General features: G+C 31.4%; 1 protein-coding gene and 1 long non-coding RNA gene across 11 annotated transcripts in view; one reads left to right on the top strand and one right to left on the bottom strand.

Moving 5' to 3' along the window:
- LOC148625688 (papilin-like) overlaps positions 1-20,935 on the bottom strand; it is a 129,654-nt gene that overhangs the window by 63,234 nt on the left and 45,485 nt on the right. For all 9 annotated transcript variants that reach the window (XM_088569374.1, XM_088569373.1, XM_088569369.1 and 6 more), the window contains one exon: positions 9,060-9,236. In XM_088569374.1, coding sequence (XP_088425500.1) covers positions 9,060-9,236 — 177 coding nt within the window. The remainder of the gene's footprint in view (positions 1-9,059; positions 9,237-20,935) is intronic.
- Positions 1,787-20,890, top strand: LOC148625689 (uncharacterized). 2 transcript variants are annotated; one of them, XR_015919963.1, is made up of 3 exons: positions 1,787-1,858; positions 14,799-15,054; positions 20,542-20,890. It is a non-coding gene; the product is annotated as an uncharacterized LOC148625689 (long non-coding RNA). The 2 variants fall into 2 exon arrangements; XR_015919964.1 differs by lacking the exon at positions 1,787-1,858 and adding an exon at positions 9,665-9,884.

Raw genomic sequence — 20,935 nt, forward strand, 5'->3', positions numbered from 1 at the left:
TGTGGAAAAATCAATTTCATAATAATATTACAAAGATCAAAGAGGCCGGTAGATAGAGAATAATTTAATGTGAAAAATTGTTTCTATATAGATGCTCTTTGTGATCTGCATTACGCTATATTAATTGTTGATTAAGAAGCTTTAACCAGCATAATAAGTATGATTACTCTCCGCCCAATGATGTCACTAGTGTAGCAATAACAGACTTAATCACAGGTGGTTACATATTCCTATATTAAATATGATAAGTTTATTGCTGATTTTTTAATTATTGCTTTCATCAGTAGAGAAGTGGACTAAGTACAAGTTTAATTTTTAATGTAACCGATAAGTCTGATGCTTTTTAGCAAGATCAGAAAACTATTAAGATGTAAATATCTACTTGAAAATATTGCACAAATTAATATTGGAACTGTGGGTGACCTTACTTAGTGATAAACCCACTTGGGCTCTAAACATGAAAACCATTAAAATTGATTATCTCCCTTTGCAATAATAATTATCTACATCCCTTACCTACATAACCTACTTATATATGAAAGGTATTTAGTTTCATAAAAATCAATCCAATAATTATGGAGGACTCTGACACATGTATAGCAATCCATACATACCAAAATAATAATATTTGAATAAAAAATATTTTTAAAAATTTAATGGTGACCTGTGTCAGGTCTTAATAAATTTAGTGTATTGTATATAGAGTGCCAATCCAAACACAAATTTAGTTCTACTATTGCCACTAGGATATCCACTAGTCTTTGACCAAACCTTACAGGTTTTATTCAATTGATCCATATATAAACATAATCTGATAATTTTCTACCAATATCTGTGCATTAAAAAAAAATTCCCCACACTTGCATAATCACAAATGAGCATGATAACCATATGTTCTACAATTAGCTAAGGGCTGTAATGTTTCACTGATCAGCAGTCACTTAAAGAATCTGTAAAGCAGCATGAAACTAGCCCAGGTCATGAAACTATAGAGCAAGCGATATAACATGATTATTATATATAATGATGATATGCCATACCCATAGGCAGAGGGGTTCAAGGGTTTAATGACCCCCCCCCAACTCCACCCCCACTTGGAAGCAAAAAGGGTATAAAAAAACTGTTTTAAAATCCACCTTTAAATTGGTTCAGCACTATTAAAGTCTGAAAATTGTTGTCCAAATAACCCCCTCTGATACCTCCTAAAAAGTTCTGGTTACAGGGCTGTATGCTTAAAGGTATAATGTGTGTTTTGGTTGGCTTAAAAGGTTTGGCATATTTATATTGACATTACTACTATAATACAACAAAACCTGTCTAAACTGAACCTCTTCAACTCTAACAGTTTTGTTCAGATTAAGCAGGTGATGGATTTACACTAGTTTAAAATGCATTGAAATTGACATAACAACCTCTAAAGGATATCTGGTTTGGACAGGTTTTATATTTAGACTTCATTTTAGAGTGATGTAGTTATTTGTAATATTTCCTGAATTAATGAAAGTGTTTTTGTTTTATTAAATTTTTTTTTGTTTTTGTTTTATTGGCAAATTTTGTAAATTGTGATTGATACATAAGATTAGTGTTCCATGACATTGGAAATTCATCAGTTGATTTTCTGAGATTTGATTTATACAGCTAACTGTGCAAAACACTTTTATGTAATATTCAAAGTATAGAAAAAAAAACCTTTGAAAAAAATCAGAAACTGGAAAATATAGAGGATTGATTAAGACAGTGCAGATCTAAGGCTAAAATTGAACTACACAAAGTAGGTACCCCCTAAGCGGAATGGACAGATAGACAAACAGACAGAGTCGTGTGGCTACTTATCCTGCTTTCACCATTGGTGACGCAGGTAAATGTTTACAGAACGATTTTGGATAGTGTTACAAGCTTGCAAAAAATAATTTTGATAAAATTCCTATAAACTATTCATTGCTTAACCACATTTCACTGTGCATATTATAGAAGAGCACAGTGAGTCATATTTATTGTAAAGTTGTCTCCCCCTGGTCCCATTCATAAACTTTTAAATTTCTGTTTTCATTGATGAACTACACACAGACATGCATTAGCATATTAATACCATAATATTACAGAAAACTTATTGAAATGAATCAATCTGTACTATATCAAACTATTCCAGACATAAAAAGATTCAGTATACTTCAAAAGAGACATAAATTTGAGTTTTTATATGTTCGACCTCACTTTGAATTCAAGATTCACAGAGACTTCTTCATAAAAAATGTACAAGTTTCATATATAATGTGAGAAAATGTAGATTACTATCTCATTAAAGGGGTCAATAGCCTATATTTTAAGAAATGTCCATTTTAACACCAATAAAAGTATTATATTTCACCTATAACTATAAAACCTCACTGGTTTTAGTATTAAGTTAGGTAACTAATTAAAGGTAAACGGTGATAAAAGGTGAGCCATACATGTACCTTAAGGGCAACAGACACCAATAGTCTGGTGTTCAGATAATATATTATCTTTTCATGGTTCATTTCAATTCTAAATATTTAAATTCCATCAGGATATACTAATACTCTGATAATATGTACAGAAGTGAATTAGTTCAACTGTGACAATTTTTTTCCATTTAGACCATTTAGTTAACAAAATATTAGTCAGATCACACAACAGTGACATGAAATGGATTTCTAAAAGCTTTTACATATACATGTATATTGTTTGTTGTATCGGTACGACCAAACCCATGTAGAAATCATCAAGCTTCTTGTTTTCTAATGAAATATAAACAGTTGCATAAGAATCTGTTATGAAGAAAATCTATCTATTATATTTAAATGGAGTTACATAATCATCTCTGTTTTACCAATATTGGCACAGATTAAATATGAAAAAATTGCAAGCATGTTTCCTGCCTTGCAACTCAGTATTATATTTCATAATGTATGAGTGACCTCCATCTTTATCCTATACCGACTGTTTAACCAACAGGTATCTTCCTTACCCTTGCTGCTCAGGTGTTAAACCCCAATAATCGATCAATCAATCTTCCTTACCCTAAGCCTTTCACCTGTATCAATTTTATTGATATCTATGGCGACTTACAGAAGTTCTGTATAAGAAAGCATTTTTTAACAAAAAAAATTTGGTTTCATTAATTATTTGCTAACTTGACCTTTGACCTATTATGTCCAGCATTAATAGGCACGCTCTTAACCTCTAAAGCCCTAACCTGCATAAATTAATGATTCCTTGAAGGCAAAGAAAAGTTATTTCCAGGAAACCAAAGCAGGACAATAAGGCTGAAAGAAAAAAATCTAGACAAAAACAAATAAAATAGAATGAAAGGAAATCATGAAGGCTTCTCATCTATTACTGTATGATGTTAAATATTTTTAAAACAAACTCAAATGGGTACTTATTCTTTTCATATGTAGCCATGTGTTCAAGTTTTCATTTTCTAGAAAAAAATTTTGTTGCAAATAATTAAAAAATAATTTCAACCTATTTTTGTAGTAAAATTTTCTACTTTTAGTGCTTTTGATTTAAATCCAATCAAGGTTTTTCCTACATTTTCATTTTTAAAAATGCCAAATTAGCATATTACAAAATTCATACAGGAAATTTTCTTCAATTTTCTCCATTAAAATTACTGACAACAAAATGTCAAAGCAAATTGAGTCAATTTGACATTTAACAAATTTAACAAATTTCTATCTGGGAATAACATGATAGCCTTATACTATTGTGTTATACCAGGGCAAAGTGATAAAAATTAAGTTTTCGATAAAAAGATAGCACCATTAACAGGTGACATTTATAGGTGAGATCAACACCAACGATAAACTGTGACATGGGTAGATTTAATTTTCATTTTAATTAACTTTGATCAATTTATCAGGCAAATGACTTCAAACATAAAACTTAATGTGTAAGATTTACCCAATTAATGACTAGTGCACTTGGAACACGTAATGTACTCCAAGGGTTAGGTTCAAATGTCACCTAAATACTACAGCTCAAGAATAGCTCCTTAATTGCATTACACTTGTGTGGTTTGTTCCGTCAAATTTGAACTCCTACATCAAATGAGATCACATTAAAAACAATAGGAGAATGATTAAAATGATCAAGAGCAATGCCATAAGTTTTCACCATACATTGACAGAGTTTTAGTGTAAGTTTTTGTAAGAATCAGGCAAACTGGGAAAAAATCAGAAACATGTATATCGAAAACCCACTGATCTGACAATATAATTTCACTTAAGGATGCTTTCTTTATTTGAAAAAGCCATTACTTGACCTCTGCATTACTGCAATTTGCTCAGAAATTTTTCAATAGAATGCTAGAAAAATGAGGTTTTTGATAGAGTTATCTACCCTTGAAATGATCATTTTTCAGTGCTTTTCAATGAAATTATAACTCAGTTTAAACAAAATATTGTGGAAAATCTTGTCTATTTTCCTTGATTCTGATGGTTCAAATAGTCAAATTAAACTCTAAAAGTGGTGGGATTTTTTTACCATGTTTCACCCACTGCCTGATTCTTACAGAGACTGGCACTTAAGTAAGTATCAAGGATGAGGTATGATGAAGTCAACATCATAAAAAAAGTTATACATGTAACAGTAAAAGGTACATGTATTGGAAGTGCAATATACACAATACATGTACTTTATTTTATCATGACATAATGATCAAGAACTGAATTTACACTTGGGACAATTTGAGAAGTCTGTAACAAATAGACTATGGTAAAGTTCAATACTCAGGAAAACTTATCTCTGAATCCAATCTGTCAGCTCAGACTGTGATCTTGGTTTATAGAAGACAACTTTTACAAAACTTGAAAACCAACTGCCACTACTATGAATGTACTATTGTTTGTGGAATACCAATTTTTGAGGTTTTTGTGAGAATGCCAATCCACGAAATTTGGTTTCCTTTGAAAAGGAGATTTTCATTGATGTGTATACTGAAAACCTGAAAACCACAATTACAGAATCCATGAACTTGTGCTTCTACCCTAATCCATGAAAATTGGTATTCACAAATTAAAGTACTTTCACAGTAACTAGCTACCAAAAGGACATACTTTGCACCCGCCAATAACTGTAAACATGTGTCTTGTAACAAGCACAACATTTGGGATACCAGCTAAGGGCAGTGTGTGCACAGACAGTTAGACAAGACTATTATTGTTCATAATTCTAACAACCAATATTACCAAATGCAATGTAAAACTTTAGTTTTCCTTGAAAAAAATTGAAAATATCAACCAAAAAAGTTACATCACTCATTTCCTAAGGAATAAAAAATGTCAAGTCAGCAGATTTTAAGAACAGTTCTTATTAAAGCTGGTCAACCATTAACACATGTAAGCACAAGTACGATCATTATAGGGTGAACTAAAAGCAGGAAAAACAAATCAGATTCTATCACATCACTATTCAGCGCCAAGCTAAATAGAATGGATTTCTTTGTATTTTCACCTAAATATTGCAGCCAAAACATTATATATTGATGCACTTGTCAAGATGCAGGAAACTACAAAGAGTGCATCATTTATTGAATAATCAATCTCGGTAAATACATTTAGCAGGTGATGATTGCGATATCATAACCCATCAAAAAATGCATTGAGATCCTATAAAGCATTAAAAAAGAGAGTGCTAAGTACATCTTTGATGTTTCTATAGACTGATGTCTCCTGATAGGTTGCCGCAGACAAAAAAAAAGAGGTTCAGAATATTAAGACCAATGCCCCATCTATTTAAAATGAGACTGACATGCATGTACTATTCTCTAAAACAAAAAAGAATGTATCTTTTGATAGATTTTCCTTTTTTAAGCTGTAAATACAGGCCAATACATAAGATATTAAGAATGTATCCAATATTTTATCAAATGTTCTGAATTTCCTTAGGGTATTTATTTAAAAAATATGAATTATTAACAATATAAACATAATCTGTGGTAAGGGCATACCAAGGGTTAAGTATTACTTGCTTTTGTAGGAGCATACAAAATTCATGATTAGTTCCTTGGAGCTACATTAAATAAAGCCAAGGAACGGGGTACAGTCAAAAAGAAACTTTCATTTGTGTGATCTTTTCTCACCAATGATAAAAAAAAAGTAGCATGACTTTTTACTCAGGAATGCACCTACACAATCGCACCATACTGATCTTCAGAATTCTGACTCAAACTTTCAAATCTGTGATACATTTCTACATCAGTATTCCATGTGTTTGAATGACACATAGGAATCTGAAGGACCCACCCCCAGATGATGAAATCCACTGATTAATACAACAAAGACATGAAAATTCTGTCACTGAATGTTTCGGAAACTATAAATTGACGAAAGATTACATCTTGTAAAGGATTATATATGTTAACATGAAACAGTGATTTGAAATCAGTATTAAAGATCACAGAAAATTCCAACTCAGATAAAAATATAAAACCTACTACAATACTGTGGAAGTGTTATTGTTTTTGTTGTAGAGTCTACCGATTTTTGTGATTTTTATAAAAACCACCAATTCAAATACCCTAACTAGTTGTAAAATTGGTGTTAAAATCTACGCTGTCATAAAATTACGAAATCCAAAAGAAATGGCAATTTCCACTAACCATGTATGAAATTTTGTCCCAATAATTAAAAGTACTTTTATAGTATTTAAGCTGCTTTCAGTGATCTTAGTGTTTTACTTTTTATGAATTTGTGATGATACGATTTTTATGTAGCTAAAAATAAATCTTTAAAACACATTTAAATACATTTGTAAGTTGAATTTGTGGTTAAGATAGATAAGAAAACTGAAATATTTACGCCAGTCCGCATAAAGATGTAAAACCCAAGAACTATGACTTAATATGCCATAGAGTTGCAGATCAAAAAAAAAATTTGAAAAGGGGCTCCAGTGCTTTTTCAGTTTTTTCTATATAATCAGCCTAACTTTTTATAGCATAAGAGGGACCCCTTGGACGTGACTAAACCACAATATTCTTACTTTTAAAGTTCCAGTGAATATTTTCAAACATACATTTACATTTTTAGACCATCATCTAATTCATAGTACTTTCAAATTAATAAGTTTCAAAGAAAAAAAGGGAAACCATAACATTAAGTAGAAATCAAAGATTCAAGGAACCATTGAGCCGAAGTAGTACATCTCCAATATACACAATTAAAAAGTCACTTGACACAGACATCAAGAAGTTTATATTGACTGGAACAGTTGGCCATATATAGGGTGTAAATACACTAAGTCAACATATCCCAATAAATGTTAATCTTTGTTTGACAAAGCATTCCTTAAATAATATGGTGAAGTGGTCAGCAAACTATTACATTATCTTGTACCAATACTGGGTAAACAAACTGACGAGTCAGCAATATGTATCAGGCTTCCAAAACAAACTACCATACAGAAGTATGTGGAGAAATGGTAAAGAATCACAGCATTCCAAAACTAACTGACCAGATACCAGTATATGGAGGAGAAGCAGAGAATCACAGGCTTCTAAAACTTATTACCAGACAGCAGTATGTAGAGAAGAAGAAGAGAATCACAGGCTTCCAGAACTGACCAAACAGCAGTATGTTGAAAAGGAGAAGAGAATCTGAGACTTCCAATGAACCACATTACCCTTTATTTAAGGCACCAACACTGCAAAACAGACATCCATTCTTAACCATTATAATGGGGGCAACTATCTGAAGGGTTTTTTAAAAGTCTTTGACCCCCCATTTTCGGTCTCGCTGGGACAGCAATCATGGGGGCAATTAACTGTAAGATTTTTTAATGTCCTTGACAAAAACTTTTCGGTCTGGCATGGAGAGTAATCATGGTGGCACTGAAGGTTTCATCACATCATATGTGCTTTGCATAAAGTGATGAATCAGCAAAATCAGAAGTTTGTTGCAAGTTCTTTAAAGTAAATAGCCATGAGACAAAGAGTAAAACTGAGATGATAAAGATATAAAAGAGAATATTATATCATTTTGTCCAGAGAGGCTATAAAAATATTCAAAGACTGATATAGAAAATAGTCTAACACACTTTTCCACAATCAAAATCGGCTGACTGACATAAACAGCCTGTTTGCTGCGTTAGAACTTTGCTAAAATAGTAGAGTCCATTAAACATGTTCTAGTGTAACATATGAAGAAATGATGTATGTAAAATCAGAGATGCTTATTGTGATTTTCCATTTATGAATTGGAATACTGGTTAAATTTTGTGCTTTAGAAACAAATCCTTATTGAGTAATGCTGAAATGCAAGTTTTATTTTTGCTGTAATCACAACTTTGTTGTACTTTTACAAATACCCCAATAATTTCAGAATTTACAAGACTTCTTTTCATTCTACCGGTATCTGCACAACTGACTTTCATCAAGCGAAAAACTTGTGTCATAGTGATAAGTAAATTAAATATTATCATTAACTAAGAGTTTTGCAGTTAAAAATCTGATATTTCAGTGGTACCATCCAGAAGTTATATTTTCGACCAGATTGAATTAAAATTAGAATCAAACTTAAAGTTACCCCATAAACAATACTTACATTGCTGAATTGACACTACTTAAAAACTTCTAACATTAAAGACATCAAAGTTAAGAACTTCAATTATCTCGCAAGCTTTAAACATTATATCTATAATTACACACATATATATGTTCAAAGAAGAAAATTAGTCATGAAATCCAGTTATAACAGGCTATTAGAATTTTAAATGATAAAAAATTTGGTCAACTTTTAAAAACGGACAAGTATCATTCCTAAAAATTCACATGAAAGCTGTAATGGTAGTATTTATCATGGAGATCTAATTATCTTTTATTTGATGATGAAATTTAAAATATTGGAAATAAATTCAGCAAAAATGATTTTGATACAGCGTTTTATCTTATTTTTCTTCTCAAACCAGAAATTAAAACTACAAAATATGCTCATTCAACAACAAAAAATATAAACTTCTATTTCAGCTTTAATATTTATAATTATTTCTTACTTTTTCTTAAAAATCTTGTTCCTTTATATCTTTTATGTATTTCTTACCTGAGCATGTTTTCTTGCATTCTTCCTGCGTCATGAAATTATTTTCTCCAGGATCACAGCCTCCAAACCAGAACCTCAAGCAGGCCTTTTGTTTGGAATCAAAATACCATCTTATGGTGTAGTTGGAACAGGGTCCTTTTTCTTTGTCTTTAGAACACACATCAGTCGCATGTGAATCTGATAAAACATAGAAATTATGGAAAATAGTCACTAAAATAATACAGATCCAAATTTTCATATAATTTTCCATGTTCCTTCCAGTTTATCCCCTGAACACAGTAAGCTACACTTTGAGAGATTTGAACTTTTGGCTGAGTGGGTTGTCAGTGAATCAGGAAAAGCTCATTATATTACATTCAAATTTTAAAAATGATCACACCATTGTCAATGTTATTTATGCTCCTGAAAAAAAATTATATTAACTTAATACACTTGTATATAAATATCTTCCAATTATCCACTTGACGTTAAATGTTTAAAAAATTCAGATGAACTATTGCACTTTAGTAATCCACTTGTACTTCTATTGCTAATAATCCCTATATCACAGTGTGTTATGTTCTCCTTTAATCCAGAGTATCTATCTCTCTCTGTTAGAATTCTCCTTTAATCCAGAGTATCTATCTCTCTCTGTTAGAACGATAACCCATCAGCTAGCAAAGTATGGTCCATTACATACGGTATGGCTATGCATAAGGTGTACTGTTTATTTTTCGAAAATTGAATGGTCACAGGTAAAAGGAGAAAAACTTTCTATAGGATTCTCTACCCCTTTAACTGACCATCACTCTGGGGACCGTATGGGGTAATTTAGATAAATTTCTAGTAAGTATATGATCTTAATATAGATACTGTTTAAATGTCTTATGATAACAAGAAATTTAAATACCTTGAATTTTTTAAAAAGTGAAAATACATATTTCATACATGATCATAAAAAACTACAAAATTAAGTAAACTATCAATTCTCGTGTAATAGGAGTAAAGAGGTGTGTAAAATGATTTTGCCTAAAAATGTCAAATAACAGAAAACTGATACATTGGTGTAAAGTTTCAGGAAAGATAAAAATTGTAATTTGTCATGAAGAGTATTTTAATGAATGAATGTGTTTTAAATGTGTAGTAACAAGAAGGTTTTGGTAGTAATGGGATATGTAAACATGTCTAGGGGTCATCAAATAGAATGAAAGAAGAAATAATCATAGGCTACCACCATCCAATATAATGAGGGGTAGAATGACCTCTTGACCCTTGAACACTAAAGTTTAATCTTCACAATGGAATTTCTATCCCTAAAATGTTGCTATCATCACTTTCTTAGAAAAATTCTTTTCAACAGTAGTCTTAATAATTAGAGGAAGAAAATTTTCTTTACAGATTACCCTTTACATTTAAGTGTATATTTAAATCTTGTAGAAATACCCTACCCTGATTTCTTTTCATTTTTCAAATTTCCACTTTAGCTTAAATTGACAAGGATTAAAATATCATGATTTACCAAACCAGCCCCCCTATTTTCCCCCTGGCAGTGGTTTATGACTATTTAAACCTTGATGATGTAACAAGGTTCCAGGTGTCTTGATAATAGAATAATATCATAATCTTAATATTTATAAGTATTTAAACATAATATTAAAATTCTCTGAGAATTCTGTGTATGGCTGAGATAATGCTGACAAAGTGAGGCTAATATTGAAGATAATCTATCAAAAAATCATAAAAATCATTTTATTTGCTATTTTTTTATAAACCATTAAAAATTTGCTAGGGAGGAACTCTGGATTAATAGTCAATTTTACATGAATAAAAGTCTATTACTTTTAGTAGGCAATGTTTAAATGATAAGTTTTTCCCCTTTTTTTAATTTCAGTAGACACATACATAAATGTGTTATATGAGGCCATTCAGTACAGAAAATGGTATAGAAAAATGTAATAAAATTGAGCAATAATACAGGGGTGGATTCAGGTGGGGGTGTGGCAGGCGTGAGCCACCCCTAAAATTTACAAAGCATGGGTTGTCAAGGGTAGATTTAGGCGGTTTTAGGTTGAAACTTTAATTTTTTGCCAATTTTACCACAAGAGATATTTACATAGCACCCACTCTAAAAGAATATTTCAAAAATATAACCTCAAGAAAATTTTAACTGTGCGCCTACCCCCCCCCCCCCCCCCAAATCTAACACCATGGATCCGCCCCTGCAATAATAAATGCAGTATACACTTAAGGATAGTCAACTGATTAAACAAACACAAACATTTATCATAACACAGGTGATATATACTTTTATTGAGCACTGGAAGTCTTTTGAACACATTCAAATTGAATGACATTTACAATTTTTTGTGAAAAGAAATGTGGGTCCATTCCTGGGGGTTAAAACAAAAAAATTTTAGAACAAGTAAGCAACAAGACAATTCAGACAGTAGAAAATAATAATTGTAAGAGTTTCAGTTATGCTTTTTTCCCTTTTTACTGCAAAGCAAACCCACAACTGTTTTATTTAAAGCAGGTACAAATCAGATTTAATATCTTGGCATCAAACAAATGAATAGTTCTAACAGGAGATGGCGAAGTAAATGCATACCTTACGTTTTTATTCGAGGAAAAATTGTAGAATTAATTGAAATAGTTATCATTAACAACAGGTGTAAAGATTCTTTGTCAAAAGAAATAAAATAGTCAGATTAATTCTATCATATATTGCATTAGACATGTACTCTGATGCTGTTAGATCAAGGCCAATAACTCTGCAGAAAACTGGATAAAGAACTTTCACATGTTAAGAATAAAACAACATGGTATCTGATCTTTTACAGAATAACATTGAAAATTACATGTATGATATAAAGATTCTCCTTCAGTCTCAAGGGACTTACAAGATCTCTATACTCAAGATAGTTAAATCTAAAATTTATCCATTGAGAGTGGAGAAGTCTTGTAATCCCCAAGAGTATTGGAGGAGAATCTGTTTCTTCCAAGAAATCTGTAGAAAACTTGGAAATGTAAAATGGCAGAAAACTCATGAAGAAATTTAATCACTACCTGGATGTTAAAAAGTCATATGCATTTTTAATCACCGGCTTAGAATGGGAGAAAAGACAAAAACATGTAAATCATATTATGCAACTGTTCTTATTTTTGCACCTGTTTGTTTTTAAACATTTATGCAAGTATCAAATTTTGTCTTATGTTGAAAGTTCCATATTCCGGGTAAATATTTTTGGGAATAGCACAAACTACGTGTAAAATCTGTGAAAATAAGTACAAATACAGTAGTTTAAAGATGAGTTAAAGGTCTTAGAAAGTTTTTCTATCAAATAATGATATATATTTATTTTTTAAATAGCTTTAATCATTAATATTTTATTTTTCAATTTTTTGGTAAAATAAATAAAATACATGGTTACAGACAAAGGTAATGTATTGAAGTGACCAGATCCCTACAGCCAAAGGTTAGAAATACATACATGTATGTACTAATATCAACTTGTGTACCAGTCTTAACCCAATTAAAACATTCTTTAAAGATGATACTCTGATAATTGGTTGCCACTTATTATTAGTCTGCTACATATCCAGCCCAATCCAGGAAATGGTCCTTTACCCCGATTCAGCTGTAAGTATTTATAATACCTATCTTACACCAAGTCAGCCAAGTAGTGGGCTTAGTCATTTACATTCTGTATTTAAGTTGTTACAGTTTCCAGACATGGATTCATTTAGATATACCAAGTCTAAAAGTTAACAAGACCAAGAGCATGTACATGCCAATATGACATTTCTTAAACAATTTGGAAGAGGGTCTGTCATTGATCTTAAGGAGGTAGACCTAGGGTAAGGGAAATAACTCTTGAAATCAGTGATATGTTTGTATTACATTCAGTTTCACCAAAGCCTATCAAGCTTTCATTTGAAACAGAATGAAATCAGTCCAAGTTACTTTGATGCTTCCATCAGATTGATATAAAATGCTGAATACAAACATTCCAATGATTTGTAAGAGTTGTGTCCTTTACCACCTTAAACATGACAGCAATCTCAGCATCGGCAAATGCCAGTCAAAAAATGCTCCAAACACAGAGAACACTAGGTTTTTTTTAGAATAAAGATAAGTATGAATTAAAAATACAGTGAAAATACATATTAAATGTTCGAATCCAAATTATGAAAATCTTATCTACAACTTAAGACTTAGCCTGATTAAGTGTAAAATCTTCACTAAGGTCAAATTCTCCTTTTAAAATTTGATACAAAGCAAATCAAATATAACATTCCAAAGAGTAAGACAGGTGTATTTCCTGTAGTGAAATGTCAACATCCATACAAAGTTTATGGTTGTTCTCTCAAGTAAATCTTTGATCTGATAATGGGACATGCAGTGAATTCCTAATAGGGTTATAATTACATTGACAGACCATAACACATTTAACGTAGCCCTTTCAATATGGACATTCATCAAATGGTCTGATTTTTACATCCATTATCTCCATTTTCTATTGTCCTTTCAAGAGTGAATCTGGTGGGAAATGTACTTTTAATATTTTCAACACTACTTTGCCATACTTTATAGAAGAGCAACATTGAAATGAAGCATTTACAATACTGTATATACATATGGTACAAGAAATGATTTACTTTCCTGACAGATTTTATTCAATATACAATAGCTAATAGGAAAGGGTAAAATTAATCCCATACCTGTGTCCTGTCTAAGACATTGTCTAAATATATTTAGCATATATAATGCTAAGGGTCAAGAAGAGGATAGTAAGGACCAAATCCTTATAACAATAATATATACAAACTTATCATATGACCTTTGAATCACTGAAACTGACTTCAGACTGACAACAAATGAATTGAAACTTGTTGGTCCACTTGTGAAAATTTGAAGACTTAAGTGACAAGACTGGTTACCTAGTGGATATGGCTGTGAGCTGTAGAATAGTAGAGATGGAAGTTCTAGTAACCTGAATACCATGTCATTTAACCTTATAGTTGAAACATTTAAAAAAAAACAAACGAAACTGTTTAGGACCCCCAGAAAATGTTTGTTTGTTCGTTTGGTTTTTTTTTCTTTTTCAAAGGGCACTAATCTATTGATTACCGGTAGGTCTCTCAGGGTTTTAGTATTCCCCTCTTATGGGTTAAACCTGCCTTATACCAGTATTATAAACTAACATACCATCTACTGAAATTTTGATAATACCATAATTAGCTGTTAAAACCTCTCAAAAGCATGGGCAAGATCATTCTCCATCTGTACCCCATCCTTTGAAACAAGATAGTGATAGATAAGCTCAATAAAGAATAAAAATATCCAGTCTTTTATTTGTCTGGTATATTATCTACTGTCGGAACGAGACTAGTCACTTGGGCTGACAAATTTTTGGCCCTACTTTAATACTTTGTTGTATACGAGATAACTAGATTTTCCAAATCCTCAATGCAAATATCAAAGGTATAAGAGAACCCCTCACACATACTTGTTCACACTAATCTACCTACCAAACAAAACTCTACCAATATCAAGTTTACTATCATTGAGATATTATTATGAAATATGTTTCACCATGGTTCCCTTGATATGAAATTCAATCAAAAAGTTTTATCTTCAAACATTCTTTGAACTAATATTCATACAGAGAGTTATATAAGATAGTTTTATTAGCAAGACACTGACATAAAAACATTAGCTACAAAATTCCATAATAATGATCCTTTCTATGGTTTCAGCAGGAGAGATTAAGAAGTCATAAATGTAAGTGCAAGGGCAAGTACAATCAACAATGAGGATCCAGCATTTACTGATTGGATATAGGAGAACGGAGAAAGTGGCCTTCCTGAATCTATAGTTTACTACAAGTACCATTTCTGAACCAATAAATAATTTCATTTAATAACCAAACTTTCATGCAGTCAGAAAAACAAAACAGTGCATTATACAATAATACTTTAGTAGTTAGTAAATGCTGATCATCAAGTCTCATAGGTAAGTTCAATCCATGTATCACAAGTGAATCATAAAAAAACTACGTTGGACTTGCAAATTGATTGGTAGAAAAACAGACATATATGTTATTAGTCAAAATTTAAAGTGCAAACAGTATTGTTTTCTTGTGAATATCTATTTTACACGTTAGAAAAAACATTCACCACTAACATAAGAACAACAAGATAATCTTACGATCACACAAGTTAGTGTCGATCACGTAAGTTAGTGTCGTAAGATGGAATTTAAAGGATTATCTTATAGTAATTTAATAACTTTATGAACGGATAGTAAACAAAATCAACGACGTTAAAGTGACCGAATTATTTGATGTACCTTTAGAATAGGGTTATAAATCTAACCACAAATGATGATGAACCAAGACCATAAAGTCACCATACACCCACAACAACACAAATCATGATATTTCTCACAACGAACATCTACGTCATTCCTTTTCAACTCCTTAAACTTAGCCTTTTAGTAGAGTTAAATAGTTACTAATTACAAGGTGGTTAGATACACTACTACTAGTAGTTCACATCAGACCACAATTGCAGCTGACTAACAACAGTAAAACCTCTCTAAACCAAACTCCTTTTGGACTGAAGAATTCAGTTTATTAAGGTTCAAAACATTTGAACGGACACCGAGTATCAGGTTTTGACAGGATATTGGTTTATATGAAGTTCTGTTAAAATAAATTTTACAGTATAATCCAAAACATTTGAACTGACACCGAGTATCAGGTTTTGACAGGATTTTTGGTTTATTTGAAGTTCTGTTAAAATAAGTTTTACTGTATAATCCAAAACATTCAAAACCTTTAGTCACCAGGTCTCGATTTCACAAAAAGTCGTAAGTGTAAAGTTGATCTAAGTATTGACGTCATAAACTAAAATAGCATTGTGACGTCATGATTTACGATCAATTATAAATAAATCACTGAAAACTTGGAAGTTTTAGTGGGGTTTCATTTTTTTGCTGGATCAAAATCTTTGTAGGGGTGAAGATAATGTAGTAAACCAAACAAAATACAATTACATTTTAAAACAAAGGATGGGAGAAAAGACATAACACAAAACACTAAAGCACTTGAAATATGAACTTCCACAAAAAATGGGGCAAAACAACGGGAGTAACATCAGGTGCTCTGATGGTGGAACCAGTCACACTGCTACTTAGTAAAATCTGGTAAAAAACAACCTACAATATTGTGATTCCCCCATCAATATAATTTACTGTATCAGTATAATGTAAAAAGCTAGACAAATGCTTGTATGGTTAATTTTTATCTTAGTAGCCTGACTAAGGTATAAATACCTGATCAAATTACTCAGACATCCCATTACACTTTTGTGTAAATCTTTGTTAGAATCAGGCAAAATGGGGAAAATCAGAAACCCAATCTTACAATATAATTTCACTCTAATATGATTTCTCCATATTTGATCTCTGCTCCACCTAATTTGTTCAGAAATGTTTTGACAGAATGTTAGAAAAATGATGTTTTAGACAGAGTTATCTGTCCTTGAAATGTTTATTATGAGTGCATTATATGTACAATGAAATTATAACTCAAAGATAATGTGGAAAATCTTGTCATTTTTCCTTGATTCTGATGGTGCAAATAGTCAAATTATACTTTCAAAATTGTTGGTTTTTCATACCATGTTTCACCCACTGCCTGATTCTTATTGACACTCAAAGACAGGTCATAGGATAAAACAAGGCTAGCCACAAAAACTAGAATAAACTTTGGGGACAATAATACTTGTAATTTATATATCATAAAATAAACAAGACTGATAATTTACTTTTCAATTTTACATTGACTTGATAAAAAGTTTTACCAGGCTGAATAAGAAGGGTGAGGCTTTAAACCAACAGTGAGAATTGTCCACGTAAATATCTAAAATCCATTCACAGTTGACCAAAACAATCATGACAAACAACTATTAGGTAAACCCAGTCTGACATAAGTGACAAAATGGAGATTTTAAGATCACACAAGACATGTTAGGTAATGTTTTTAAATGACTTTGTTTTAGCAAATATTAGCAATGTACTTATTATTTTGACAATTAAAAGTTAAGGACAAGTGTACTCAAAAAAGAACATGAAAAATGTGTTTCAACTGTTGAATGTGGGCTTAAAATTAGTGAAGCGTTATTAAACTAGGGAAAAATTTGTTCAAATCCAACCCCCCTCCAAACCCCCTAAAACATTCCAGTTAGGCCAATAAAGTTAAATGGCAGATTCTCATCCAACTTTCACAAAAATATGGGGTAGGTGGGAGAATTTTATTACACATTTATAATTTCTTACCAGATATTTGCTAATCTAGTTTTAGCTATCTGAAGTATATTATGTTCTAAATCAATAGCTACATCAGTTTCAGAAAAGAAACACAAACTAAGAAATAATAGATTTATGTGTTATACCATGTCAATACTTAAAAAACTGACAGGAAAAAAATCCTAATTTTGAAATTCCCACCCCAATTTTTTTGTTATTTTTGTTAATTCTTTAGGGGCAGGAGGGGATGAGAATCTATGAATTACTTTTATTTGGCCTTACAAGCATACTTCTGTTGTTTCTATCATCTGTTAGCAAAATTGTTATCTTAAAAGAGAGCAAAATTTATATATTCTTCCTATTCAATAAAAGTCACATGAAAGTCAAACAATAGTACTGATATCTTTTCCTATTACTTGTGTAATTGTCAAAATTCCAGAATGGTACAGATGCTTATCATAAGTCTAACAACCCATAGGCTGTATGATTTCTGTGCATATGATTGGTTCAAATAATCTGATGATAGCATTGTTCTCTGTAGTATTCAATTTCCACCACAAAACTTTTCTGGGCTAAATTACCTAAATCAGAACCAGTTCTTTAAAACAGGGCTTAAAAGAGAGAAAAAAAGAAGGAATGTGGTGAAATGTAACAAATGCACCATCATATAACTTAAATACAAAATAGTAAATACTTTCAGAGATCACCAAACTGTCTTCAATAAGTCTTTAATAAAACACACCTTTAAGTAAGCTCTGGAAGGCCCCGACTACAAAGTAATAAAATCCACGGTAACTGAACTATGAAAATTCTTCAAAATAAAATCTGAGGACAGACAATAAGTTTCCATATAGTTTCAAAATACTAACTCAGTTTTAGAAGCATAGCACAAATTTCATACAAAAACATGCAATGGACCTTTTATTCAAATATAAGATAGACCTTAATTTCAAGGATAAAAACAAGGATCGGTAATTGCTTTTACATCATAATTGTTGATCTCTTTCTATGTTAAATCTATTTATCATCACATGCGTGAGGAAATATTGAATGCCATCACATCAATGTGCAAGTGCAGAATACTGAATTAAACATTTGGCTATGGTGATAACACAGATGCTTCTTCAACTAGCTTTGTATTTTGAAAAAGGCGGGAAACATACATTTGAAATTAGACTTCAGTAAAGAATAGACTTGTCCCATATTTTTTGTACTTAGTTTGAAGTAGACCTGAAGGTCTCCCTGCCAATTGACTTTAGATTTATAAATGTCTGAATTACATTATAATTGTTTCTGATCTTGTTTTTCCAAGTAGAACAAACCTATGTGCTGAAGATCCTAAGAATATGAACAGAGGTGTTACTTGGCAATTGTTAGTTTTTGGTTCATTGCTGTCACCCCTGTGACATTCATTTACAAGGATCAAATCATTATTTATAAGTTCTATTAAACTTCTAATATTCAAGTGATACATGTTCCACACTATATTAATTGCTCAATTTAAATAATTTGTATTTGAAGGTTCTAACTTCAAAGTGAGTTTCCATCCCAGTCACACCTCAAAATGAAAAAAATGCTGAATGAAGAGTGTCAGATAAAAGGGAAATAACTCTAAAGTAAAAAAAAATTCTTCAAGATTTAATCAGTGTAAATAATTGATATCTGATACAATTTACATGTGAAATGGCTTGTTGTCAGGTGTAAATGTTGATGGTATCTCAATATCTGATCTGCAATCAGTGTAACTAAAGCCTTTATCTTTTTCTGGCTTTTTCTCATTGTTGTTGATAACAATTCAAGACAAAACATAGTTTACAGACAGTCAGCAATAATAACTTTACCAGAAATATCTTCATTTCATAGCAAGGTAATAAAGCCAACTGACTGTCTGAAAAAAGAGGAGTTAAATGGCTTCTTTGGTAATACAATAATCGTATTAATTTTCATGGGGTCTGTCAAGCGAAAATATTAGCGGGTATCGATTTTCGTGGATTAAAAAAAATGACAAGTGCTATATAGTGTTAAAAATCAATTCTGTTGGTACCCTTTTTACGTGCTTTTATGTCCACTGCAAAAATAGTGAAAATTAATACTTTTATAGTATTTGTAGAGAGTCAGGATGTGTATCCTAACAATGTCAGGGCTCCTGTGTAAACTTTTTCAGTGGAATCTGACACAAGTGGACACAGCAGCCTTGACATTGTGAGGATGCAGGTTGTATTGCTACTTTCGACATGTTCTGTGAAAAATGTTAAGTTTGTGAAATAAATTTTTTCATAGTCTGGTTAGTCTATGAATTCGATCTCAATGAAATATTAAATTTCAATTAAAAACTTTAATGCTCTCATAACCGACCAAATGTAAAACCCATGAGCCACAAAATTTTGAAGAGCAAAAAAAATTTAATACCCACTTAAATATGTAGCTCACAATAAATGAATTATTGCACACATATTGTCCTAGTAAATTATAATTGGAACCATAAATTTATTTACTCCTACTAATAAAAATTTGTTCAACAATATTGATGTGATTTCACTAATATGACATAAGCTTTGGTCTTTGATTTTAAAAATCAGGCAGTGGGTGAAAACCACCACTTTGACAGTGTACTTTGACGGTTTCTACCACCAGTATCAAGAAATAATGATAAATTTTGCATAATGTTTTGGTAAAGTGAGAAATGCATATATGTATATGGCCCTTTTAAAGCCAGATGACCATGTAAAACAGCTCAATTTTCTGACACTCTAAAGTGAAATTTCCACATACATGTAGATTCAGGAACATATCCAAGAGCAGAGATCAACTAGCAGTCTTCCTTCAGACATGTCTCAGATATTTATCCCATTTTCCCTGATTCTAACAATGACTTTTACTGCATGGAAAAATAACAATCTCATTTGTTTTTTTTTTTTTCCTTATTTCAATAAAAATGTCAACAGAAGGTGGGATAACACCTTATCAGTTACATATTCTGTCAGATGTCAAATATTTCCAAATTCATCATATGTAACTGTCATCCAGGTATCAACCCTATGTGAGTCATATCATATATCATAAAACTTGTGCCTTCAAATCAAGCCAAATGTCAAAAAGCCAATGGCCAACATTAAAGTGTTGATAATTTTTAAAGTAAGTCATGAAGATTATATTAAAACAATAAAGGAAATTGAATTTTTTTTGTAGTTTTCATACTACCGCAATGCAAGGGAAGAACACTTTACATGAAAATAAAAACCTTCTTAGAAAGTGAAATGAAAGCGACAGTGCTGCTACCTTACCACAATGAAAGCGACAGTGCTGCTACCTCACCACTATGAAAGTGATAATGCTGCTACCTTATCACAATGTGATGCAGAAGGAACAATAAATAAGCTGTGTCACTTAACAACATATGTCTGAAGAGCCACATAGCTAAAACACCTGCTGTTTATTGTCTCATAATGTAACTTTTTATGTGTATTCCAATTATATCATTTTATGATTCAATAATTTATCTACATTGTATATAAACCTTGTCAAATTTTGGGCAAAACATGCAAATAAAATCAGTTTTACTCACTCCAGTGTTAGCATTAAA

Source organism: Perna viridis, chromosome 2 (genome assembly GCF_037379345.1).
Source record: "Perna viridis isolate PV_CMFRI_1.1 ecotype Kerala chromosome 2, ASM3737934v1, whole genome shotgun sequence".
Taxonomy (NCBI): Eukaryota; Metazoa; Mollusca; class Bivalvia; order Mytilida; family Mytilidae; genus Perna; species Perna viridis.